Raw genomic sequence first — 25,559 nt, 5'->3', positions numbered from 1 at the left:
CAATCTTCTTCTTGGATGTCCTCACTAATACTCTTACCTTTGGTCACTTTTAGTTTGAACCCAACAGGATAATCTATTACCAAACTAGGTTGTCCTTTCAATTCAAACTCCAATACTCCATGATCTAGTAGAAGTTGGACTCGACGTTTGAAGGTAGAATAATTCTCAATAGAATGTCCTTGAATCCCAGCATGATATTCACAACGAACGTTGATGTCATACCAACTTGGATATTGAGGCTGCAAAGCTTTCACATAATGCGGTGCCACTTCTCGGGCTTCTAACAGTTCATCATACAATTCGTTATATGATATTGGGATGGAATCACAACGAGATCAACCTCTCAACTTGGGTTGAACTGAAGTTTCCAGTTTTATTTTCCCTGATGTTGGGAGTAGTCTATCAAACACCAACGAGTTTTGACTGCATGTCTTCTTTTCATCCTTATGAACTTCTATAGTTGCCACTATTTCCTTGGCTTTTCCAAACAACTTGTTGATACGAACAATGATTGTGTGTGGTTTCTCATTTTGGCTAGAATCAGCAAGTTCTAAAGTAGTCCCTTGCGTATCTGACACCTCGAGATTATTTTCATCGAGCTCTTTCTTTTCTTTGGTAGAAGTCTCATTTCCTTTGGACAAAGCATCTATTCTATCTATCATCTTGGACATCTTCTCTTTTATCTCTCTTATCTCTTTGTGCTCTTCGTCAGACATATGGCCTTTATGTGCGCAAATCTCCACTATTTTTGAAGCTTTCTCAGGATGCCATTTCTTGACTGTGTTATAGTCTGTTTGATCACGAAACCCCTTGTCCGTCATGAAAACCTTTTACTATAATGACCACTCACAAATCAACACCTTTTGAATATGTCATGATCATGCAATGCGGACAAAGAGAAAAAACAACATATAAACAAGTTAGTACAAATGAGATAACAAAATGACAAAAAGCAACAATAACGAAATAAATAAATAATGTTAATAAGAATGCAAATGCAAATGCACAAGGTTTTAATTCCAAAAGTGACCACCATAGAACAACCTTCATTTAGACAACAAGAATTCAGTACACCATGTAGTCAAAATTTAAATGTGATTCTTCATTTCTTTATTTCCTTAAGTTGTACTCTTCATGGAATCTAATATTGCGCCCAAAATTGTCGGCGTACTTTATCACCTTTAATGACACCAGATGTCTTTAAATTGAATCTTGAGGTCTCCATTTTTACTTTCAATACGAAGTGATCTTCATGTCTTTGTGAAGGGTCTTCTTGTCCTTGGTATAATTGTATCTATCTTCTGAGAATATCTTGGCCTTCACTCTTTTAAAGGAAGTCTTCAATCAGCTTCAGATTTCTTCATTCATCGGATGTCCTTCTTCATGGATCATCTGAATATCTTTGAACCTCCTGATTTTGACTACATGGTTAAGAATTTCTTGTTTCAGTATGACCAGCCTTCTTATTAGTCAATCACTTGCGAATTAACACCTTGTGATGACATGAAGATGCGAATGCAATAAAATCAAAATAAAATAGACAGAAAAAATAGGTTAGTACACATAATATCAACAACAAGATAATAAATATCATAATCATTAAATAAAACCTACCCTTACATGTTGGCTACCCAATCATGTTTTAGTAGATCCTACCCAACATGATATCTACCTCCATGCTTTGTTTGAACATTAAAACCCTAACCGCATAATATCTAATTCACATGCTTGCTTGACAAATAAACCTAACCGCATGATTTCTAGTTCGCATGCATTTATTCGAAAAGTGAAAATAAATGACTCAAAAAGCTTTTCCTTGTGTACCCTTCTCACAGGACTTTTAAGGTTCGGGTTAGGCTCGACCTAAGTTCGGGCTCTATGTTCACTATATGTTGGGTTGGGTTCTAAAGTAATAGGTTCTTGAATTGTCCTTGCCGGTGCCCCCTTGGGCTGCCGAACCCTCAATCCTGGCTCATCATAGGCTTTAGGGGATCGAGTTCAATTTCGAGGGAACACACCTCCTTATGTCCATACGGAGGTGATTACCATCACAAGGACCATAAGGCGTGAGCTCCAGGAGCGATCCACTATCCCATGCGGAGGTGAAAACCACACGAGGGCACAATCTCTCACTCCTACTTAATTAGGACGGAGCGGGGTTTTAGCTCATGTTATGATAATGCAGCTGTGCAGTGTGTGAGGAAAAGCGAAAAAACAATCAATAAAAACACTCAAAATCAATTCCCAAAACACACAATTATTCTGAAATCATTAGCAAACAGATCAGTACAACTATTTAATTGTCAATCGAATTAAATTAAAGAAATCAAAATACAAACAAAACTTATTAAAAACAAAGCAAGGGATCAAAAACCAAATTAAAACGAATTTATAATTTCCAATTGCAAAGACAATTAATTAATCGACTATCAGCCTGACTCTCTAAAAAAAGGTCCCCAGCAGAGTCGCCAAGCTGTCGAAACAATTTTTCCTTAAAAGTGAAAAGGTGAGATTTTGAAAACCACATCGATTTTTAACTTATCTCTTTCAATTGATTTTTAATTTAAAAACAAATGCGATTCAAAAACCTCTCGTTTCGAAAATTTTGAAATTCTCTTTACGTTAAAAACATATTGTTCAAAGAGTCGCCACCAATCTTTGATTAGGGTGTGATTGGGCACCCAAAAATGTTTTGTTATTTTAAATAAATAAAAATTAATTTTAATTAAAACAACAAATTAAGGTCTGCGTTACCAAAATCCAAGTTCGGGAGTCGATTACGTGCGGGGAAGGATTAACACCCCCACAACGCCCTAAAACGGTACCTAGTCGATTAATTAATGTCTTTACAATGAAATTTACAAATTCTAATTTAATTTGATTTTTGATCCCATAAAACAAAGATGTAAATTTAAAAACATTCAAAAGCACTCAAAATAATTAAATTAAAAATTACCAAGTCGTTTTAAAAAGATAAAGAATGTTCGATTATTTACAAATATCGAGACCAGATCTTAAAAATTGTAACAACATTTTCTCGATAAATTTAAATAAACGAACATTTCCTTTTCTTTCGTTCCCAAATTTTAGGTGACGAATCAATTTTTTTTTGTTTCACTTTCGGGATACACTTTTAATTTAAAATAGTCAAAACGGCCCTCTAATCAGTTAAGACAGGCCACTCGAAACAATTTTAAATTAAAAGGGTATTACCCTTAGTCCGATTATGTAATAGGTCGAGTTATGAGCGTGAGGCTATCATGCAAATTATGCAAAAAGTGGATGTCATGCCAAAATTAATTAAACAACATTAAAAGTATCATACAATGTGACATACAAAAAATTACATACATATATTTTGATTAAAAAAAATCATAAACCATGCATATTAACATATAATGTACAAGTGTGACTCAAATACAAAAAATAAACACGGCATACTAAACTATAAATTTTAAAAAATATATATACATCATATTAAAGCAATGACTAAATTTAAACACACGTAAAATTAAACATACTGACTAAAAATCAAAACAGAGACTTAAATAAAACGAATATAAATATAAGGAACTTAAACTTAAATAATTCAAAATAGTAACCAAAACAAAAACTAGAAAATAACTAAGTTAAGACATAAAAAAAAATCAAAAATCAAGCCCTAAAGGTGACTAAATTACAAAAACGTTAAACTTAGGATCTAAAGATAGTTTACATCTAAAGTTACAATGGCTAAACACTAATTAATCCTAAAATGTTAATATAAAACCTAAGTAAAACTTAAACCTAAGCTAAACTAAATTGAACTATGCCGCTCCTCACGTTTCCTCTTCACTATCCCTTTCTTCTCCGATCATTCTTCTTCACCAACCTCACGACCACCGCTCAACGGTGACTACACTAAACCCCGACCACTATTGGACTGTTAACCGAAGCCAAACGACCATTGTTACTCTCTATTGTTCGAGTCTCTCCACCCCGGCGGCTTCAACTCCGGCGACCATCTCTTCAACTAGGTAAATTGACTCCTCTCATACATGGCCAATATTTTAACAACCCTAGAAACGAACCTAACCCAACCCTAAACTTATTCTAAACCTAATCCTTAGCCGCTGCCCTCTATCTCCTCATCACCCTTGGTCGAGCCCTCAAGACCTCCATGATCGCCGAATAAATACAAATCCAACGATTCTAAACCAACACTTACAACGCTTTTTAACCACTACCATAGCCACCAACGACTCTTAATGGTTTAACTACTTCCGATGGAGACTAAGCATGCTATCAACGAAGCTTAATCATACTGAAACGGAGGAAATGGCGGTAATTTTGGAAGAAGAAACACTGGACACAACTGTGATGGCAGAGACAGTGAGCATGGAGCGGTGACTGAAGACCTTAAATTCAGGTTTATGGTAAGGCTTTAGCTTCTAAAATTGTGATTATCAAACATTGTTATAGTTAGTACTTTGATTCGATGTTGGTTCTATGGTTCTCTGTTATTGCTATCGGGTTGTTTAGATTCTACCATCTTGTTTTTTTATTCTCTGTTTATTTTTCATTGTGAAATCTATTAAAACCAATAAAAAATGCAACTATAAGTAATCATGAAGGGAAAATCTTACACGTATTGGATTTGCTTGGTATTGCTTTGAAAGAGAAAGAGCCTTTTGTTTGTAGTAATCTTCGAATTGGAGGAAAAAAACCTTTTACACGCTGTTTTTTTCGAATCAGATAACAGAACCCTCTACACTGTTTTTCTTTTGTTACTCTATTGTGTAAAGAACAAAAAATGAAGAAGCCCCTACTCTTTTCGTGCTTTTCTTTCCTTTTCTCTCAAAAAATGGTCTCTGTTCCCTCCCCTTTTAGCAATAATGATAGTTAATAAACCCTCCACTTACAAAACAGTTTACTAAGGCAGTTTTCCTAATTAATTAAAAAACTGACCCGATAACTACTTTTATTCTTCTAGGGAGTATTCACGTGGACTTGAGTTGTGCCTTCAATTGCTCAGCTTTAAGTCTGCTCCGATCTGGCCCCGGACAAAACCGAGCATCTACAAAGTGATAATATATTAACTGAAAAAATAATTAGTTAATACTCAAAATAATTTTCTATCAATATAAATATATTAAATATTCAACTTTTTCCCATTGTTAATTATTTTTTTTTCAAAACAAATACATAAAAATATCACTTTTTTATTTAGATATTAAAAATATTTTTTTTCTATTGTTAACTTTTTATGTATAAAATTGTTTCATTAAAAATAGGTGTTTAATATTTTTAACGTTACACTCAGCAATACTATTAAATTTGATCATTAAGTGACACATCACTACTATATATTTTTTAATTTTTTTAAAAGTAAATAAAATAATTTTCTACTAATAATTTTTTGAAAAAAAAGTCATTCCCATTCCCGCAATATTTGAGATTATTGGGATTTAATTTTAACTAAATTCTCTACCCATTAAATTTAGGGTTAGAGACTTAGAGGTTTAGGATTTTGAAATTTGGGGTTTTAGATAAGGGCTGATCGATCAATTATCGACAGACAACGGATAGGTGACCCTTCGGCGACAGAAATAATAGTCGAAAATGACCACGACAGTTGCAAATGAGTTTGAAATTATTGATTTTAAAATCTTGAGGGTTTATTTTGTAATTATAGAGAAATTTAAGTTTTTCGAAAAATAAATTTTATTTTTAAAATTTTATAAGTCTAACACGTGTCAAATAAAAATATTTTTTGGAAGCCGTTACAGCCAGAGTAACTAAAAATATAACATTGAAAACGTTAAACAACTAAAAGTGTAATATAGAATACGTTAAACACTTATTTTTAACGAAAAATTCTTTAGACTCCTAAATTTAACTTTGAATATAATTTGAGAAACTATTTTACATTAACTCAGTTGGTAGAGCACAAGGTTCTTAACCTTGAGGTCGTGGGATCGAGTCCCATGGAGGGCATTTCATAATTTGGAGGTTTCCCACGGAAGCTGCTCTCAACCTAGTGTTGGGGGCAGCCTACTATCTTACCTCCCTCTTACCCCAATACATATGGGAACAAGGGACAGTCTAGCATTAATTTTTTTAATGTGATTGCTTTTCAATTTGGTTGACCAAGGGAACTTGAATCCTAGAGAGAGAAATTAAGGTTTCAAGCTCTCTCTCTCTACCATGGTGAATTTTGGGGAGGAAGAATATGGAAGGAGCCTTTCTGTTTGCCAATTAAAGAAAATGGACTAAAACGCATAAAATGACACCTAAGCAGCTTATTCACCATTTTTGCAAAATGGTGGAATCTCAAAGCAAGTCCTTCAAAATTTTGTCTTCTCTAAATTAATCATTGCGTGGCCTAAGGAACCCTTAGCCATTTAATTTTCTCATGTTTTTACTTTAGCACCCAAGTTCCACATTTTTATTAAAATTTCCAAATTATCTATTTATTCTACTTTAGCCGCTAAACTTTAATCCAAAATCAATTGTTCTTTAATTCATACTATAAAATAAAATTAATCGAATTTCTAAAACATCAAATATCAAAACAACATATCAGAAAAGAATTTCATGGTCATTAACTGTTGAGAAAATTCAATATCGATCTGTGAGGTGTTACATCGCTCCCCTTGACTACACTAATTATTCAGCCTCTAGAGACTCATATACTTTAATCAGCTACAATCCTTTAACAATACCTCTAATACGATTTTGCGATTTGTCAAAGTCAAATTTATTATTAGACGCTCATATCCATTTTTTATATTTGTTTTTCATTCAACCTACGAATAGTCATCATGATCGAAGGCTTGACACCAACAGTAAGAATCATTATATAAACCCTCATACAAAATTGGAAGGGAATTCTTCTCTCTTAAAACCAGAGACAATTCACTGTCATTGGTATACCATTATCCCAAAATTATCAGTTACCACTCTCCGTCTAAATTAAAAGAGATAAATGATCTATAACTATCGTAATTCAAAATTTACCATCAACACGTTTAAATTACTCGTAATTCTTCAATCATCAAGTCAAAAGAAAAATTAATACTCAAGTACACTTAAATCTAAAGTCTTTTAGATATTATAATAAAGCCCGTATCAATCAAGCTAATGACCATTTTCAAGAAATTTAATGATTTATTCCATCAGATTAACTACTAATTAGGTAATGTAATATATTTTTTTAATAATAAATAATAAGATACGTACAAATAGTCACCGACTATAGAATATTATTTTATTAAGTCTCTCGACTATTAAAAGTTATAAATAATCATCCGACTATAGAGTGTTGTTACTTTGTTGAGTCCCTCGACTATTAAAAATTAAAAAAATGATCATTCGACTATTCATTATGTTCCAAATTCGTCCTTTTGTTAAAAAAAATTGACAATTGTCTAAGTTGGACGTTAACACGATGACAGAGATATGATAGCCGTTTGAGATTTTGTGACCATATTTTATTATATTACTGTTAGGATATTAATGTTCAGCTCCTAATACTATCATTTTTTAATAGAAAATGATGAGTTTGGAACAATGAATAGTCGGATGAATATTTTGTAACTTTTAATAGTTGAGGGACTCAACAAAATAACATTCTATAATCAGATGACCATTTTATAATTATTAATATTCGAGAGACTTAATAAAATAAGACCTTATAATCGAGGAACCATTTTGTATTTTACCATAAAATAATAACTCCATGCTAACGGAGGATGCTGGGTAAAAAGCTGGATAAAAAAAAAGCCTAATGTTGGGCATTGTTATCTCTTATAAAGCCTACAAAGCCCAAGTCTAAGAATTATTGGAAAGAAAATCCGACCGTTGGGATATCAAAATGTTACCGTTACCAATCTCATGCCTTATCTTTTTTTCCCAGAAAGCACTGTAAATACCACAGCCTCTACCCATTTTGCCTCAACAAAACGCATTCCTTCTCTCTAATCTCATCTCCCAAAATCCTCCGTTTATTTATAGCATAATTATTTTAATTTATTTTCTATTATTTATAATTATTTTGTAATTCGAGTCATGGCTGAAATGGCAGACACCCACATTGTCGAAATCCCAGTGGATGAAGAGCATCAGCAGAAGCTCTCATGTGCTTTGGCCACCATCACTGCCATCCAAAACCACCCATTGATGGAGATCTCTCGGAGTCCGGGCCATCTCTTGCTTCTCAAGTTATGGCAAAGAGAGGAAGATCTTTTCGGTCGTAGAATCGCCCTCAAGGAATCCAGGCTCGACTCCGTCAAGAGAGAGATCTTCCAATTGTGTTGTTTCTTTGTCGTCTTCCACGGGCTTTTCTTCAACATCTTGTTCATGTCTTCCGTCGGCGCTGAAGAGCACCGCCGCACTTGCAGGAAATGGTGGGTGACGTCCATTGTTTCACTCTCGACTTCACTCGTGTTTGTGTTTTTGGTCCAGGTCAAGCTCTGCAGGTACTGGAAAGTGGGGAAGCAGTTGCAGAGGGAGCGGAATGATAACCGGGCGCTCACGAGGAGGATGAAAGGGGAAAGCTTCGATTTGTCGAAAGAGCCTCACATCGGGAAGAGGATGAAAAGCTCGAGCGTTGAGATTAAATGGAAGCCTCTAACATGGTGCTCTCAGTACCTGATCACTATTGCGCTTGTCTGCTTCTCGGGTCTGGCTTTGCCGGTCTGCAAGTTCATGCTCTGTGGAATCTGATACGACTGGTGACAATGCTTCCAATGTCGAAGGTACCGTTTCGATTCGAATTCATCAATTTTTTGTACATTACCATTGGGGTTTTGATATCAGATAATTTGTTCACATAGGTCTTCTTTGGATGGATGGTAATGGCAGAATCTGCTTGACGTTTTCATCGGGGATGAAGCATCGTGGTCCGATAATGATTTATTTAAACCTGCTCGGAGCTATGAACTCCATTACTAGCAGCAGATCAAAATAGCACCACTACAGTGTTGGAGAGGCGATCCTATAAACTTTCTTCAGTCATTCAACTGGCGATTCCTCAGTTTCAGAGCCTGAGATCTTGTATGCTCTTTTATGTGATCTTCAATGGCACCACGACTTGTGTGCTCTTTTATGTACAAGAAATTCTTTTCCAACTCGAATAATAAAACAAATCATTCATTTTATTTTTTAAGAAAATGAAAATGTTAATACAAATCCAAAAATACATAAGATTTAAGAGCAGTTGGTGGTTACACAGAGAAGACAGCAAGTACTCAACAAGAGCTAGAAGAACTACATCATTAACTGCTTTCGAAGCCAAATATCCGGAAGACGCCTTCATCTGCTGAATATTTGTTCTTGTCATCACCAGCATAAGCAAGTAAATTGTATTTTGGATTCCATTCCAAACTGTTCATGGCAGCTCGACCAGGAATTTGATGCACGGTTCTCCCAGTATGAACATTGGACTGTTTCAGACAACAGCAGAAACATATGAATACAATATTTCTTATGAACTCTTTTTACTGATAAGGGAGTACAACTGATACATACTATATCAATAAATAGATCTTAACTGGCAGAGGCAATATAGTCGCCCTTGTAATTGAAGCTTATTGTCCGGACAGGCCACCTGCAGGGACTCAAACGGTCATTTCATGCCAATGACGAATACAACCGAACTCGAGCTTAGTAAACGTTCGCACGCAAAGCATCTCCGATATATCCCAAAGGCTAAGGAATCAGCACTTCCAACAGAAAAATATCTACCATAAAATAGAAATGGGATTTATTGTAAACATTTATCATCTCAGTGAAAGAAAAAGAAAAATTCATCGATGGCTGACAACAAAAACCTCGTATTTAATAAACAAAAATAACCTTGCATGTACGAAAAACGTGACAAATATATAAACATTAAAGACAGTACATGATATATGCATAAAGAAATGAGGATGGGCAACCAATAAAGTCAAGATGCAACAGAGCTAGGAAATTAGGAGAGATTTAGGCCAAACCTTCCTGTCGTCAATTGCAATACAGTAGCAGCCAGCTGTCTGTGCCATGAGGGTGTCAACAGGTTTAAGTAATGGGTATGCAAGTACTTCAACAGTACCTGAGAAGAAAAACAATTAAGGAGAATAAACAATTTTCGAATCGAAGAGAGAAGCATAATTGCTAAGAAAGAAATTGATCCAGCCATTTCCTGTTGTCAAAAAGAACATATCTCCGGTCATGTTCCAAGCAATTTCATTTACCTGAAAAAGAAGTGTACGACTCAACCGCTGAATTAAAATAACAGAAATGCCATTCATCCTTTTAATCATACAGCTTAAGCTAATGCATCCAGTGATAAGCCATTACTTCTAAAGAGTTAGCCGGGAAAAGGCCAAAAAATATTGATGGCACTCAAGTAACAATTTGATTAAGTGAAAGCATTGCACACTTAAATGTGGTTCCGACTTTATAATAGTCAAGTTTGTGTTTTATGTAAAAACTAAACCTCGTAATAGTAGGCTTCTAATGCAAGTATCACTGTGTTCTCCAAAATATGCATTCTGAAAGGTGATAAAATAACAAAGGATAGGAGAGCAAATTAGCATAAACCGGAAAGTACCTCATAATTGAACTTGCGCCTGTGAATCGGCTTAAATTTTCGAACATCCAGTATGTTTAATTCATCATCCTTCAGAGAAATAAAGCACAGTAAGATCAATGACAAACTAATTCATTATCATGATGAAACAATGGCAACAAAAGTGCTCTACCGCTACACAAAATCAAGTTCATGTTAAAAGTTCCAAGCCACAGATGTTTTGAGGTGCACCAAATGACACAAGACAGTAGAGCATACCCTATTACCAACGGCTATGTGTGTCCCGTCAGGTTTATAAGTGATGTTTATATTCTCCCCACTGAGCTCTGCTTGCTGGGAGCACTTTCCACCTGCAACACCCGACGCAGGCAAAGGTAAACAACTATCCGATGGTTAAGCGACTAAGTAATATCATAACAATTTATTTAGTTAGCCTCCAATAAGAACCTTTCATTCAGAACATAAGAATCATGGAAGACGTGTAGAAGCAATAAAAGTATCTCCCCTTACAGTTAAGTCTTCAAAACAATAACATTAAACATCATTTCACCTACTTCTAGCATCCCATAGTCGAACAGTCTTATCGCCAGATGCAGTTGCTATTAGATCAGCATGTTTAGGGTCCCAACATAGTTGATCGACACTATCAGTGTGTCCCTTCAATTCTATATCTTTAGCCTTGCCCTGCACCAAACATTACAGAACAGCATTAGCAAAACAACATTATTAAATTTCAAACATCAAAGATACAACCCAAGCTAATTTCAGATAAATTGTGCGAATTTGATTTCTGTGATGATACAATACAACGGATACAAAGACTAGGTAGCCTCTCTAAAACTCCTCTTACTGATGTACGTGTATCCTAAGAGGTCAAAATATATCATCAGTCCCTGTACATGAATGAAGTTCTAAATTTAGTCCCTATAATCTTCTTTTTACGCATTAAAATCATAATCCAACAATGGATACTGTTAGTATTTTTTGTCAAAATTTGTGATCAGAACACTTGTGCAACTATACCAACTGGAGAAGCATATCAGTTTGAGCTCAGTAAGCAAAACTGGACCGAAAAACATTAGAAGTAACATTGAATTGATTAGAACTTGTAAATCAAAAGCATTTCATTTTTAACTTCATTAGTACATAGACTAGATACAAAAATTAGCCAAACGACAGGGATTAACAACATATTTTTTACCATCCTAAAAGCATAAGCAAAAGGATACCCATCAGAACGATTAAACGAAGACCCATCTCGAACCTATTCCCAATTCATTCAAAATACCCAGAGATATTCAAATTAGGCGAGAAAAGAGAGCGAGAGAGTGGGATTTACATGACCGTGAGGCTCAATATGCCAAACTCGAGCTGTTTGATCGACGGAACCGGAGGCAAGCTTGGTACCCGTGCAATTCCAAGCCACAGAATGCACCTTTGGGGAAAAAAGACAAAATTTTTTAATTAGGAGAGGCAGAAAGAGAGGAAAAAAAACTTACTTTCTTCTTGTGACCTTGATACTCTCTGCTATGCAGATTCTTGAAGGCTACTTTCTCCTCCATTTCTCTTCCTTACTGGGGTTTGTACTGCCCTTCTTGTAGCATTGTGGGTTTACTTAAAAACACTTTTGGTTAAATTATGAGTTTAGTAACTAAACTATTAGTTTTGATCTGTTTTATTAATAGTAAACGCGTTAAATTTTTAATTGCAGGTATTAAAATGAAACAAAAAATTAAACTTTATGTTTTATTTTATATAAAAAAAAGTTTAAGTATTAAAACAAATTAAAATTGATGGTTTATGTACAAAATGCATAGTTTACCAAAAAAATTGATATTTAGGTAAACTGTGCATTTGATACCTAGACTATCAATTTTGGTCCGTCTTAGCACCTAAACTTTCAATTTTTTAAAAAACTTACCTAACATTTAATTTTTATTCCATTTTACTACCAACCGTTAAAAACTTAACGTGTTTAGTACATAAACTATCAGTTTTGGTCTGTTTTAGTACCTAAACTTTAAGTATGGTTTTGAAAAAAATTAAAAGTTTAGGTACTAAAACGGATCAAAATTGATAGTTTAGGTACTAAATGCGTAGTTTACCCAAAAAAAATATATTTAGGTAACTACACATTTGGTACCTAAACTATTAGTTTTGGTCTGTCTTAGCACCTAAACTTTCAATTTTTTCAAAAACATGCATAACGTTTAGTTTTCATTTTATTTTATTGCACCGTTAAAATCTTAACGTGTTTAGTGCCTAAACTATCAGTTTTGTTCCGTTTTAGTACCTAAACTTTAGGTATGACTTTGAAAAAAATAATAAAGTTTAGGTACTAAAACGGATTAAAACTGATAGCTTAGGTACTAAATGCGTAGTTTATCCAAAAAATTTATATTTAGGTAAACTACACATTTGGTACCCAAACTATTAGTTCTGGTCCATTTTAACACCTAAACTTTCAATTTTTTCAAAAGCATACATAATGTTTAGTTTTCATTTCATTTTAGTATTACACCATTAAAAACTTAACATGTTTAGTACCTAAACTATCAGTTTTGGTCCGTTTTAGTACCTAAACTTTAGGTATGGCTTTGAAAAAAAATTAAGTTTAGGTACTAAAACGTATCAAAATTGATAGTTTAGGTACTAAATGTGTAGTTTACCCAAAAATTTATATTTAGGTAAACTACACATTTGGTACCCAAACTATCAGTTTTGGTCTGTCTTAGCACCTAAACTTTCATTTTTTTCAAAAATATACCAAACGTTTAGTTTTCAATTCATTTTAGTATCCCACCATTAAAAACTTAATGTGTTTAGTACCTAAAATATCAATATTGGTCCGTTTTAGTACCTAAATTTTAGGTATGGTATTGGAAAAATTAAAAGTTTTAGTACTAAAACGGACCAAAATTAATAGTTTAAGTACTAAAATCGTTAGATGTTGAAGATCTATTGAGAGAGTGTCGGATGGTCTTGATTACTCCTTCCAATCATTGTCGATGTTGGAGATCTTATTGAGAGAGTGTTAGAAATTGAAGATTTTCAGTTAAACATAGAATAAAAAATAAATACTTAAGCAAAAAATAAAGAGTCAGACCAACTCGGGATCGCACTTACAGGCGACGACACTGCTCGACTGCTGCTGATATTTGCATGGTTTCGCCGGTAATGTTCTCAATTGCTGTTACTAGTAACCATACGACCTGCAGTACAGATAATGAGTATGAAATGGAATTATGTCAAAATAACTCAAATTTTAACAAAATAAAGGGACTAAAATCATTATTAAACCAAAAGATAATTAACACAATCTTTGCCTGTGTCCTAATTTGTTCATCCGATTTTTTCGACAGAAGTTCAATGTAACAAAGATTCACCTTAAAAAATATTAAATATATGGATCTTATTAATTACGATCACATATGACGTGATGAGTCGAGATAATTTAACCATTTTTTTCCTGTGTTGTGACATGGAAAGAAGCAAGATGTGTTATCGAAAGGAGACCAATGAAACAAAGCCAAGTAAGCATCCAAAATCTTTCTCTAATCTCATCCTCACTCTCCTTCCTCCTTTCCTTCTTCCTGCCACCACTTATTTTTCCTATATGATTTTTTATCTACAACCCTAAACCATCTCATCTCATCTAATTTTGTATTTTCTCCATATCTACATTCTTCAGCGCAGGCACCATGGCAGCCTCCTCCGCCTTGTTCACCCCCATCTTCTCCACCGTCCAAAACAAGCACGGCGGCGGCCACCAGTTCGCCCCCTCCACCATCTCATTCCAAGGCCTCCGCCCCCTCAGCAAGGCCAAGCCCTCATCCAAAACCACATGCATCGCAACAACAAGCTCCGGTGCCGGTTCCAGGCTCGCCGTCAAAGCGGAGCTGAGTGCCCCGGTCGTGATAAGCATTAGCACCGCAGTCTCACTCTTCTTGGGCAGGTTCGTGTTCTTCAACTTCCAGAGGGAAAACGTAGCGAAGCAAGTGCCCGAGCAGAACGGGCTGACTCACTTCGAGGCGGGTGACACGCGAGCCAAGGAGTATGTTAGCCTCCTCAAGTCCAATGATCCGGTGGGGTTCAACATCGTCGATGTTCTTGCTTGGGGATCCATCGGCCATATCGTTGCTTACTACATCTTGGCCACCTCCAGCAACGGCTACAATCCAACTTCTTCTGATCATCATCCTGTGCCTCCTCCTCTTAATTAGGCTTTGTTTTGTACGCCCGTGTAGTTTCCTCTGTTCCTTGGGGGAGGTTGTATCTCTTGTGTTCTTGTTTAAAAAGAAAAAGATTGTTGCTTTCCTCCTGCTTTAATTTCTGGGTTTTCTTTGATGCATATGATACTTGGTTGACAAATTGATTTGGTTAAGAAATCGAGAGTCGAGCTATAGTCGAGTCTATTCAAATTGATTATTTATCGAATTTTGATCGAATTAATCTCGAGTAACTCGTGATCTATCTCATCTTATTTACAGTCTTATCACCTAATATGTCAATGTACGAGTAGTTAAAATAGCACTGCACAACACCAACTCTGAAAGTCACTATCAAATCTCTCAAACAAAATTGAAAGAATAGATGAAACCTAAATTAAATCACTTCACACTTATTAATCTCTTCCACCTTATAATAAAATATTTTAACATTGAGCAACGACTGATTAATCATCAATTACGATTTTCTAACTAAACCGGAAAGAATAAACTATTTATAATTACAACAACCCATTTGTTACACCAACAATAATGATATTACTAAATTGTAGAAATTAACTTCTTGCAAATTGCAAGCACGTTCTTCAACTGTTTTCTTTTAGATAAATTATAAATTTGGTAACTGAATTTATTTTCTCTCTTATTCACTACTATATTTTAAGACTCTTCTTCAATTGTCTCACTGAATTTAATATATTGAGTTTTTTGGTCACTTAATCGTTAAATAGTTAATGACGTTAAAACATGTTGTCATATAGGTACAAAACGACGTTAAAACATGTCTTTTCAATTTCTTCAATGAACTTAATAGATTGAGTTTTTTGGTCACTTAATCGTTAAATAGTTAACGACTTTAAAACATGTTGGTCACTTAATCGTTAACTATTAAATGGTGGAGTGACCAAAATATGAGGAGAGTAAAGTTCAGTGACAAAAAAATATTATGTATTAAGTTCAGTGAGAAAATTGAAAATTTTTAAAGTCAAGCGAGCAAAATAGGAGATAAAACAAAGTTTAGTGATGAAATTTGTAATTTAATCTTCTTTTTTTCATTTTACTTTTAGTGAATGGTATGTCTGATGACTTATGTTTCATTAATTGAAACATATTAGATATATCATTAATTGATTACCAATGTTTCTCTGGCCAGGTCACATGCATTCAGCTAACAATGTTAAAAAAATGTAAAATCATTTATTTATTTATTATTATGATGATGAAAATTGAAATTTTATGTGATTTAGACATTAAATTTACTATATTTTATATTTTCATCTTGTTCTTTTGTACAAATATTATGTTTTCCTTTTTTATTTTAATATATTTTTACAAAATTTAATTTTATAAAAAATTATATGATGATATCATCATTAGCGCATGGTTCAACAGGTCATTTATTTAATTTATTTAATAATTTTTAACATATTTTTATCATTCGACCGTTTTAAAAAGGGTAAAACCTTTTTATTTTTCGTCGTTTGACCGTTACGGTATTGATGTTGCAATTCACGGTGTTGACGTGATAGTCAACCTTATTGACGTGACAGTTCATCCGATATGTTTAAGTTACTAATTTAGCTCATTTATCATATTATCTGTCACGTTAACAATCACCATGAACTACCATGCTAGCACTGTAAACTGCCGTATAACACTGTAATGATCAACGATAAAAAACGTTGATTAAAGAGATCTTTAAGTTTTTTATGAATCGATGGGGCACACTAAAAAATAATATAATAATCATATTAATTTTTTAAAAATACATGAATCTCTAATGTACTTTCGTCAGAAATAAATGAAATTTGAATATGCTAGAATAGTGGCGAGTACCATTCCTACACCACCGCATGACATACACTAAAGGAGGAAGATCAATAATAGAGTAGGTCGTAGCAGTTGTTCAGTTCTCAGTTGGACTGGTCTTCGCTCCAAATTCCGGTGCAAAATGATTCTAATCATGTCAGATGTGATGTGTACACAAGTTGAAGACCAACCCTAATACGAATCCTTCATTGTCTTAATCTGCAGATTCTTAAACATAGATTTTCAAACTTTGAAATCCTTAATATAAAAGCCCAGTAATGGCTCCTTCTTCCAATGTCCCTTTTCCCCTCATCTGACCAATCCTTGGCTTCCGTGACGAAGGAATCCACCCCCATGTTACATAAAACAAAAAGCCATGGCCTAAACCCAATGGAATCCATTAAATTATTCATATTGGTAATCTCTCTGCAACTTCTTTTTAAGCATTTACCTATTATTTTATGTTCAAACCCCACTAGTCCAGCTTGTTGTGTTACAGCTTGGTTTTGTGAGAGAAGGTTTTAAAAAAGGGGGAAAGAAAAAGATGGAAATGATGGCCTTTCAGGATTTGCAGCAGATAGTAAAACAAAGCTTAGGTAAGTAAATATATGGTGTTTTTATGGATAACAGCTTGTATTATGAAGGGTTTTTAATGGACTATTATTCTCCTTTTTGTTATGCAAAATGGAAGCAAGGCCTACTGATAATGAAGTCTGGAATCACATGCAGATTTCTCCATTTGACATCACTGTTGCATTCAACTCGTACTGTAGCCGATGGTCAGAGGCGGTGCCCATTTAACTCGATTATATTATTATCTGCCAGAGAGAGATGATTGATGCAGGAGAATCCGAGAAAGAAAGGGTCTAAGATTTTTTCATCTGTTTTGGAAGTACAAGCTCTATCATGGTGTAGGCTTTAGAGAAGAAACACTAGATCTACTGTAATGGAAATGGTTGAAGAAGAAGAAGTATCAGTATCAGGGCTCACTATTAAGACGACCGGTGAAGATAGAGATGGTTTATCTTTGATGGCTAAGGATCCGCATTCGTCTTCGAGCTTGAAATCATCAATGGAGTCGTCTCCTTACAACTCTCCGTCCTTGGTGTCCCCGCCGTCGTCCGCCTTTGTTTCCGCCTTGCAGTCGCCGTATATATCACCGAGGGCCACAATCCCGAAACCCAGGAGAATTTGTGTTCGCAGTCCGATGATATACCGAGTAGTTCCTACACTCCCCCGTCGGACCTGTACGAATACTCCGATGATCCCTCGGATCCAAAGCTCAAGTTTGTAACTTGTTTCCGGTCCCAGATCCTGGTCCACGCATCTCTTTCTCGTTTCCGGTGCCTCGAATTTCCTTCGCGAAAGCTACCGTTTCTCCGGCATCTAACGCCAAGCTCCGGAGCTGTGATGTTTTCGTCGGCTTCCATGGTCAATCCAAACTTGGGTCGCTTCTGTAAGTGGCTTAAGTCGGAACTGGAGCTTCAGGGTATCGCTTGCTTTGTTGCGGACAGAGCCAAGTATTCGGATACTCAGAGCCATGAGATTGCCGACCGAATCATCTGCTCGGTCACTTATGGAGTCGTGGTGGTCGCTAGTTGTAGCTTTCTCAACCATCGCAGCTTGGAGGAAATCAGATTCTTTGCTCAAAAGAAGAACTTGATCCCACTGTTTTTCGACACCGGACCGGCCGAGATCACGGGGCTTCTCGACTGCAATTCACTCGATAAAGAATGCAAAGAAGCAATCGAAGGAGTAATCAAGTGTAACGAGTTCAAACTGGAAGCAAATCAGGGTAACTGGAGAAGCAGTGTAGTTAAAACTGCAGCAATGCTACGAGCAAAGCTTGGGAGGAAGTGTGGCAGATAGAGACTTTGTTGGTGAAGGATTTGAGGAGCTGCCCTTTCCCAGAAACAGGGTTTTTGTGGGAAGAGAGAAGGAGATTGTGGAGATTGAATCTGCCTTATTTGGAGTTGCTGAGCAAGATCATTGTTGCTCGATGATGCCCGTTATCAAAGGCGAAGCGAGCGGGCAATCCGAGGGGCTTGCAGATGAAGAAAGTGATATTGTTTCCACTAGGGGGATGTTCATCAATTTGGAATTCTGTAAGAGCAAAGAGCCTACGCCTGAGGCATGGTTGAACCAGTTATTGGAAGAAGCTCGATGAAAAGATCGAAATTCAAGAAGTCGAAAAGTGGGAACTACAAGAGCTTAGGCAGCGGTGTGATATGCGTAAACGGTGTCCCTGGCATTGGGAAGACGGAGCTTGTTCTTGAGTTTGCCTATAGATATGCCCAGAGATATAAGATGGTTCTTTGGGTTGGTGGGAAGCTAGATATTTCCGGCAGAATATACTGAATTTATCACTCAACTTGGGATTGGATGTGAGTGCCGAAGACGAGAAGGAAAGGGGCCGGATTCGAAGCTTCGAAGATCAAGAATTGGAAGCATTCAAGCGGGTGAAGAGGGAGTTGTTTCGGGACATGCCTTATCTTTTGATCATCGACAATCTCGAGACGGAACGAGATTGGTGGGAAGGAAAAGACCTGCATGATTTGATTCCTAGGAACACCGGAGGGACTCATGTGATCATCACAACTAGGCTACCAAAGGTGATGAATTTCGACATAATGCAGCTTCCTCCATTGCCTTTATCTGATGCAATGATATTAATACGAGGAAGAAGGAAAAAGATTACCCGCTGACGAATTGGAGTTCTTGAGAAATTTGATGAAAAATTGGGAAGACTGAGCTTCGGTTTGTCGATTATCGGTTCACTACTTTCCGAGCTGCCCATTTCTCCATCTGCACTCTTTGAAGCTGTGAACCAGGTCTCTACTTCACTTGAAGATGTCTCCACTTCATCCGCTGGTGAGCAGTTCTTCAAACACAATCCTTTCCTGATGAAAATTATATGTTTCTGCTTCGCCGTCCTGCACCAAGTCAACTGCAGAAGGAACGGTATTCTAGCCTCGCGAATGCTTCTTGTTGGTGCTTGGTTTGCACCATCACTAATATCGGCAAATTTGCTAGCTACTGCGGCTAAGTACATGCCTGTTGGTGGGAACAGATTCAAAAGATGGACCAATTGTCTAAGTCTCACGTTCAGTTGCTGCGGCGGATGCGGTTTAGCTAATCAAAGTGAGGAAGATTGTGCCAATCTCCTCGTGAAGCTAGGATTGGCAAGAAGAGCTAATAGGCAGAATGGATGTTGGATTCAGTTCCACCCTATAACTCAAGAGTTTGCCAAGAAAAAGAGTGCTTATCAGCGGCTAAAGCCACGGTCCTCGGCATAAGAAAAATCGGGAACCCCTTGCTGAATTCTGATCACCTATGGGCTACTGCATTTCTTGTATTCGGGTTCAAGTCGGAACCTCCGGTCGTGCAGTTAAAAGCAATAGACATGGTGACGTATATCAAGAAGACCGCACTACCACTGGCGATCAGAGCCTTCACTACATTCTCGAGATGCAACTCGGCATTGGAGTTACTGAAGGTGTGCACGAACGTGTTGGAGGAAGTCGAGAAGTCTTTCGTATCGCAAATACAAGACTGGTGTCAAGGGCCGCTGTGCTGGAGAAACAAGCTACAAGGGAAGCAAAGGGTGGACGAGTACATGGCAAGACGTGACATTGTTGAAGGCCACCCTGCTGGAAACCAGAGCCAAGCTGCTATCGAGAGGCGGCCATTTCAACAGCGGCGAAGAGCTGTGCCGCACTTGTATTAGTATTCGGACCGTCATGCTGGGGCACAATCATGCCCACACCTTGGGTGCTCAAGAAACACTAGCAAACTTGGTGAGATTGAGGAGCAAGATATGATATATATATATATATATATATATATATAGCTCATTCTCGAAGGAATACAAGTTCAGTTTTGTTAACACAATGTAACATACGGTCAATGATTTTTGAATTGCATTTTTTTTCACTTGGATTAGATTAGAATGGATGGGATAAGGTTAACACTAAGCTCCGACTATCATGTCATTTATCACATTATTTAATAAGGCTTCTTTTTATCTCATTTATCACAATTTTGAAGATAAAAAATAATTATGTGTATACATGCAATGTATATATTCTATAGTAAATATGAGTGACAGGGGATGGTAACGGACTAATGAACGTGCTCGAGTCAAAGAATAAAGTCTAGGGATCTAGACTCAATCAAAGAACAAGAAGGAAGGTTGATTAAGTTATTGTCGTAATCTAGGGTTTTGAATAAAGAAGAAAGTTGTTAGAAAATTAAAGTAATAACACAAGATTAAGATTAACAAGATGAAGATTAAGACAACAAAGATAAACCAAAGATAAAGATTATAAACAAAGTCGTTGAATGAATAAAGATAAGAATACTTAACCAAAATTAGGTTTTGGTGATGGGTGATAATGAGGATTTGACGACGACGACGGTGATTGATAGATAATTGTCTTACAAATCCTCTTAGCCACGATTGATTAAGTAAAATCGATAATTGGCTCTAACCAGCCCTCCTAATCACAATGAGAAGGAAAATCGGAGTGTGAATATCAAAAAGACTTAATGATGAAGAATGCTTTGAAGGAATAAGACAATTAACACTTGTAAAAATGTTCTCACCATGTATTATTAATCCAAAGAATTATATAGGAGAAGAGTTTCAAAGTTCGAAGTAACTAATGAATAAAATAATAATAACTAGAGATAATGTTTGATTTTAATTCTTAGTAAAATAATAAATCTAATATAAACTTATAAATAATTAATAAAAATAATGAAAATTTGTAATATTTTAAAATATTGTATTAATCTCGTATAAGAATTTATATACGCGTTATCTTTACTAAAATGAATGTATCTTGAGTTCCTCAAATTGACACGTTTTAAATATCGTTGGAAACCTAAGAGACGGTCTATCGTATCTTCAAAAAACATGTTAACCAATTGATGCATAAATCTCATTTAAAAAGTCGTCTCAAGTCTTCTGGTATTTAAGGATTAGATTACTAATTTGACGTAACAGATTCAATTTATAGATATCGACAAAGTCAATAGTTTTTCTTTGAGTGGCTTAAGTAAATTATGGATTTTTAAAGGGTTAAAATATAGTTTTGTTATTACCTTTAACTTATATAAAATTAGGATACATTTGGATGGAAAATTGAAAAAAATTTATAGATTTCTAAAATGTTAATATTTTGAAATATGCTATTTATTTTTACTGCATTATTTGAATAAATAGTAATTTCATAAAAAAAAAGATATTAAAATTATATAAGCTTGAAACATAAATATAAAAAAGACAAAAGATATTAAAAATAAGGGTAAAGTACATAAATGGTCCCTCGATTATAAAGTGTAGCTTTATTGAGTCATCCGACTATTAAAAGTTATAAAATGGTCCCTGGTTATAAGGCATTGCTTTTTTAAGTCCCCGAGCAATTAAAGTTACAAAATGGTCACCCGACTATTCATTGTATTCCAAACTCGTCATTTTTCGTTAAAAAAATTGATGACAACTTGAGTTAGACGTTAAACTGCTGACTGAGATATGGTATAATATGAACCTAGAATCTCAAACGACTATTATATCACAACCAGCATGTTAACATTTAGCTCAAATTACCATCAATTTTTAACTAAAAGAACGAGTTTAGAACATAATGAATAGTTGGATGATCATTTTGTAACTTTTATTGCTCAGGACTTAAAAAGTAATATCCTATAATCATGGATCATTTTATAACAAAACACTAATTTAAAAAATAATTCTACTGCCTTATATAAATAACTTTTACCCCCATTATTCAAATAATTCTGACAATTATTTACGGTAAGTATAAAGAAACAAATAAGGAGGGCAGGTCACATGGTCAATAATAAATAAAGGCTACGAGCCTATAACTCCACAAGTCTTTAGGGAAAGGGATATTAATGGAAACTACTACATTTTTTTAAAGACACATTTATTAAAAGCAAATTATTGCATTTAATTTTTTTTATTTATAAACAAATTAAGATTATTTGATTCAATATTCAACATTAAATCGAGATGACTCTTATTTTTTATCATAATGATCTTTCATGTTTTGGATTCTCGAATTAGATTTGGATACACGAATTTATGTTCGTGGATGATTTTTTCATGTCGCTCGGTAGAATTTATCGATGGTCTTACATTAGTTTGATCATATTTTTTGTCTAAAAACTCAAACAAAATATAAACACGAACAAATCCGACTACATTAATAAACAAACCACAATATGAGATCAAACTACTGAAAGACCATCGACAATATAAATCAGAGTCGAGCGTCGTGAGAAAACTATCTATGAACACAAACCGCGTATCTAAATCCAACCCAAGAGTCCAAAACATAAAAGATCAACATAATAGCAAATAAACATCATCTTGTTCGGTTAAGAAATAATAAGGAATATTCAATTTATACACAGAGACAAAGTGGCTTAAGTAAATAATGGATTTTTAAAGGGTCAAAGTACAATTTGATTATTACTTTAATTTGTAATTTTAGGGTGAATTTGAATGTGAAATTTTAAAAATGCATTATTCATTTTTTTATTATATTGTTTGAATAAATAATTGTTTTAGAAATATTTAAGCATTAAAACTCTATAAGCTTGAAAAATAACTATAAAAAATCAATGATATTAAAAACAAATATTATAAAGATATGTAAATGCAATAATTATTATAAAATAAAAACCAATTATTAAATTATTTTCCTTATTATGGAAACAATTAACACCCAGTTGGTTTCATCTTCCAACAATTATTTACCAATTATTAATTATTTATTTATAATTTCTTTTAATTTATTGAGTATATATATATATATATATATATCTGATAGATACAGTTTTTCGAACCTCATATTCTAAAAAACTAATATATCTTTTATAATTGTTTGATGAGTTTAAATGGCGTATAGAATTATGGCTAAATTATGTATTTTATATCTAAACTATTAGTTTTATCTATTTTAGTATCTGAACTATTATTTTTTTCAAAATTGTAACTAACGTTTAATTTTTGTTTCATTTTACTATATCGCCGTTAAAAATTAACGGAACTGTTACAACTTGACATTTTTTATAGGTAAATTATCTTCATCCCTTTATTATCTTCTCACAAGTATTTTGGTAATTGAAGTTTAATTTTTTAATTTAATTACTTAACTTTCAAATTACTCTTAATTTAATCACTCTAACTTTTAAATTTAAATTTAACCACAAACAGAGTGACCTCATTTGTAAATGAATATTTGTTATTACTTGAGGTCTTAAGTTCGAGCGCAAAAAATGTCAGAGGTGTGAGCGTTTAACCTCAAATGGTTGAAGAAATATTGTCTTGTTCCTACCCTAGATATAAATTAATCCCACTGTGTAGTCCAATGACCTAGATTTTTCTTTGGCTGGCTTAAGTAAATTATGGATTTTTAAAGGGTTAAAATATAGTTTTGTTATTATCTTTAACTTATATAAAATTAGGATAAATTTGGATGGAAAATTTTAAAATTTTAGAGATTTCTAAAATGTTAATATTTTGAAATATGCTATTTATTTTTACTACATTATTTGAATAAATAGTAATTTCATAATAAAAAAGATATTAAAATTATATAAGCTTGAAATATAATTATAAAAAAATCACAAGATATTAAAAATAAGTGTAACATACATAAATGATCCCTCGATTATAAAGTGTTGTTTTATTGAGTGATCCGACCATTAAAAGTTATAAAATGGTCCCTGGTTATAAGGCATTGCTTTTTTAAGTCCCCGAGCAATTAAAGTTACAAAATGGTCACCCGACTATTCGTTGTATTCCAAACTCGTTCTTTTTCGTTAAAAAAATTGATGACAACTTGAGTTGAACGTTAAACTGCTAACTGAGATACTAACTGAGATATGATATAATATGAACCTAGAATCTCAAACGACTATTATGTCACAACCAGTAGGTTAACACTCAGCTCAAATTACCATCATTTTTTAACGAAAAAGGATGAGTTTGGAACACAATGAATAGTTGGGTGACCATTTTAGAACTTTTATTGCTCGGGGACTTAAAAAAGTAACGTCCTATAATCAGTGGACTATTTTGTAACAAAACACTAATTTAAAAAATAATTTCTACTGCCTTATATAAATAACTTTTTACCACATTATTCAAATAATTTTGACAATTATTTACGGTAAGTATAAAGAAACAAAATAAGGAGGGCAGGTCACATGGTCAATAATAAATAAAGGATTGTGACTGCAGTAATTCATAGGATCAAGTATGAGCCTATAACTCTACAAGTCTTTAGGGAAAGGGATATTAATGGAAACTACTAATTTTTTTTAAAGACAAATTTATTAAAGAGAAAATAACCTCAGTAACCAAAAATCCCAGATAATATATGATTTTGACCAACTTTTTTTAGATTTACGAAAATGACCAACAAAATCGCAATGCGATCTCTAATTCGCATTGCGATATCCACTATCGCAAATTCGCGTTACATTTCGCGGTGCGATAGTTGAAAATCGCGTTGCGATTTTTCATTTCGCGTTGCGATAGTCTACAGTTGTCGTTGCGATTTTCCAAATTCGTTGCGATAGTCTATAGTTGTCGTTGCGATTTTCCAAATTCGTTGCGATTTTCCAATTGCGATAGTCTATAGTTGTCGTTGCGATTTTCCAAATTCGTTGCGAAAATTCGTTGTGATAGTTTAAAAAAAAGATTTTGTTTCTTAAGAATTTTCTCTAAAAAGATAGTATCCGCACGGACGTGTCAAAGACAAGAAAGTATCCACAACCACGACCACGACCACGACCCGACCCGACCCGAGACTAGACGGCGGCGGCGGCGGCGCGCGAGAGTCCCCCTTGTTCTCTATCACTCAACAAGAAAGTGGGAAAGCCAAGCCTTAAATACCATTCCCAATAGTGTTTCCAATACTATGTGGGATTTGAGC

General features: G+C 34.6%; 2 protein-coding genes and 2 pseudogenes across 2 annotated transcripts; 3 read left to right on the top strand and 1 right to left on the bottom strand.

Annotated features, from left to right (window-relative positions):
• The first annotated feature begins 8,034 nt into the window (after positions 1–8,034).
• On the top strand, positions 8,035–9,143 carry LOC120205296. The gene has a single exon (XM_039205205.1). The coding sequence runs from the start codon at positions 8,050–8,052 to the stop codon at positions 8,704–8,706; it is 657 nt and encodes a 218-aa protein (XP_039061136.1). The 5' UTR covers positions 8,035–8,049; the 3' UTR covers positions 8,707–9,143.
• Positions 9,144–9,167: 24 nt separating this feature from the next.
• On the bottom strand, positions 9,168–12,139 carry LOC120205294 (annotated as a pseudogene).
• Positions 12,140–14,178: 2,039 nt separating this feature from the next.
• LOC120205293 (photosystem I reaction center subunit V, chloroplastic-like) lies at positions 14,179–14,787 on the top strand. Its single transcript, XM_039205204.1, has one exon. It carries the CDS (start codon positions 14,254–14,256, stop codon positions 14,773–14,775), a length of 522 nt encoding a protein of 173 aa, XP_039061135.1. The 5' UTR covers positions 14,179–14,253; the 3' UTR covers positions 14,776–14,787.
• Positions 14,788–17,533: 2,746 nt separating this feature from the next.
• LOC120205292 lies at positions 17,534–20,408 on the top strand (annotated as a pseudogene).
• Positions 20,409–25,559: the final 5,151 nt, after the last annotated feature.

The sequence above is a fragment of the Hibiscus syriacus genome, unplaced genomic scaffold (assembly GCF_006381635.1).
Source record: "Hibiscus syriacus cultivar Baekdansim isolate YM2019G1 unplaced genomic scaffold, ASM638163v2 tig00012370_pilon, whole genome shotgun sequence".
NCBI classification, from domain to species: domain Eukaryota; kingdom Viridiplantae; phylum Streptophyta; class Magnoliopsida; order Malvales; family Malvaceae; genus Hibiscus; species Hibiscus syriacus.
The sequence above is the reverse complement of the archived record's forward strand: the minus strand, read 5'-3'. Positions and strand labels throughout refer to the sequence as shown.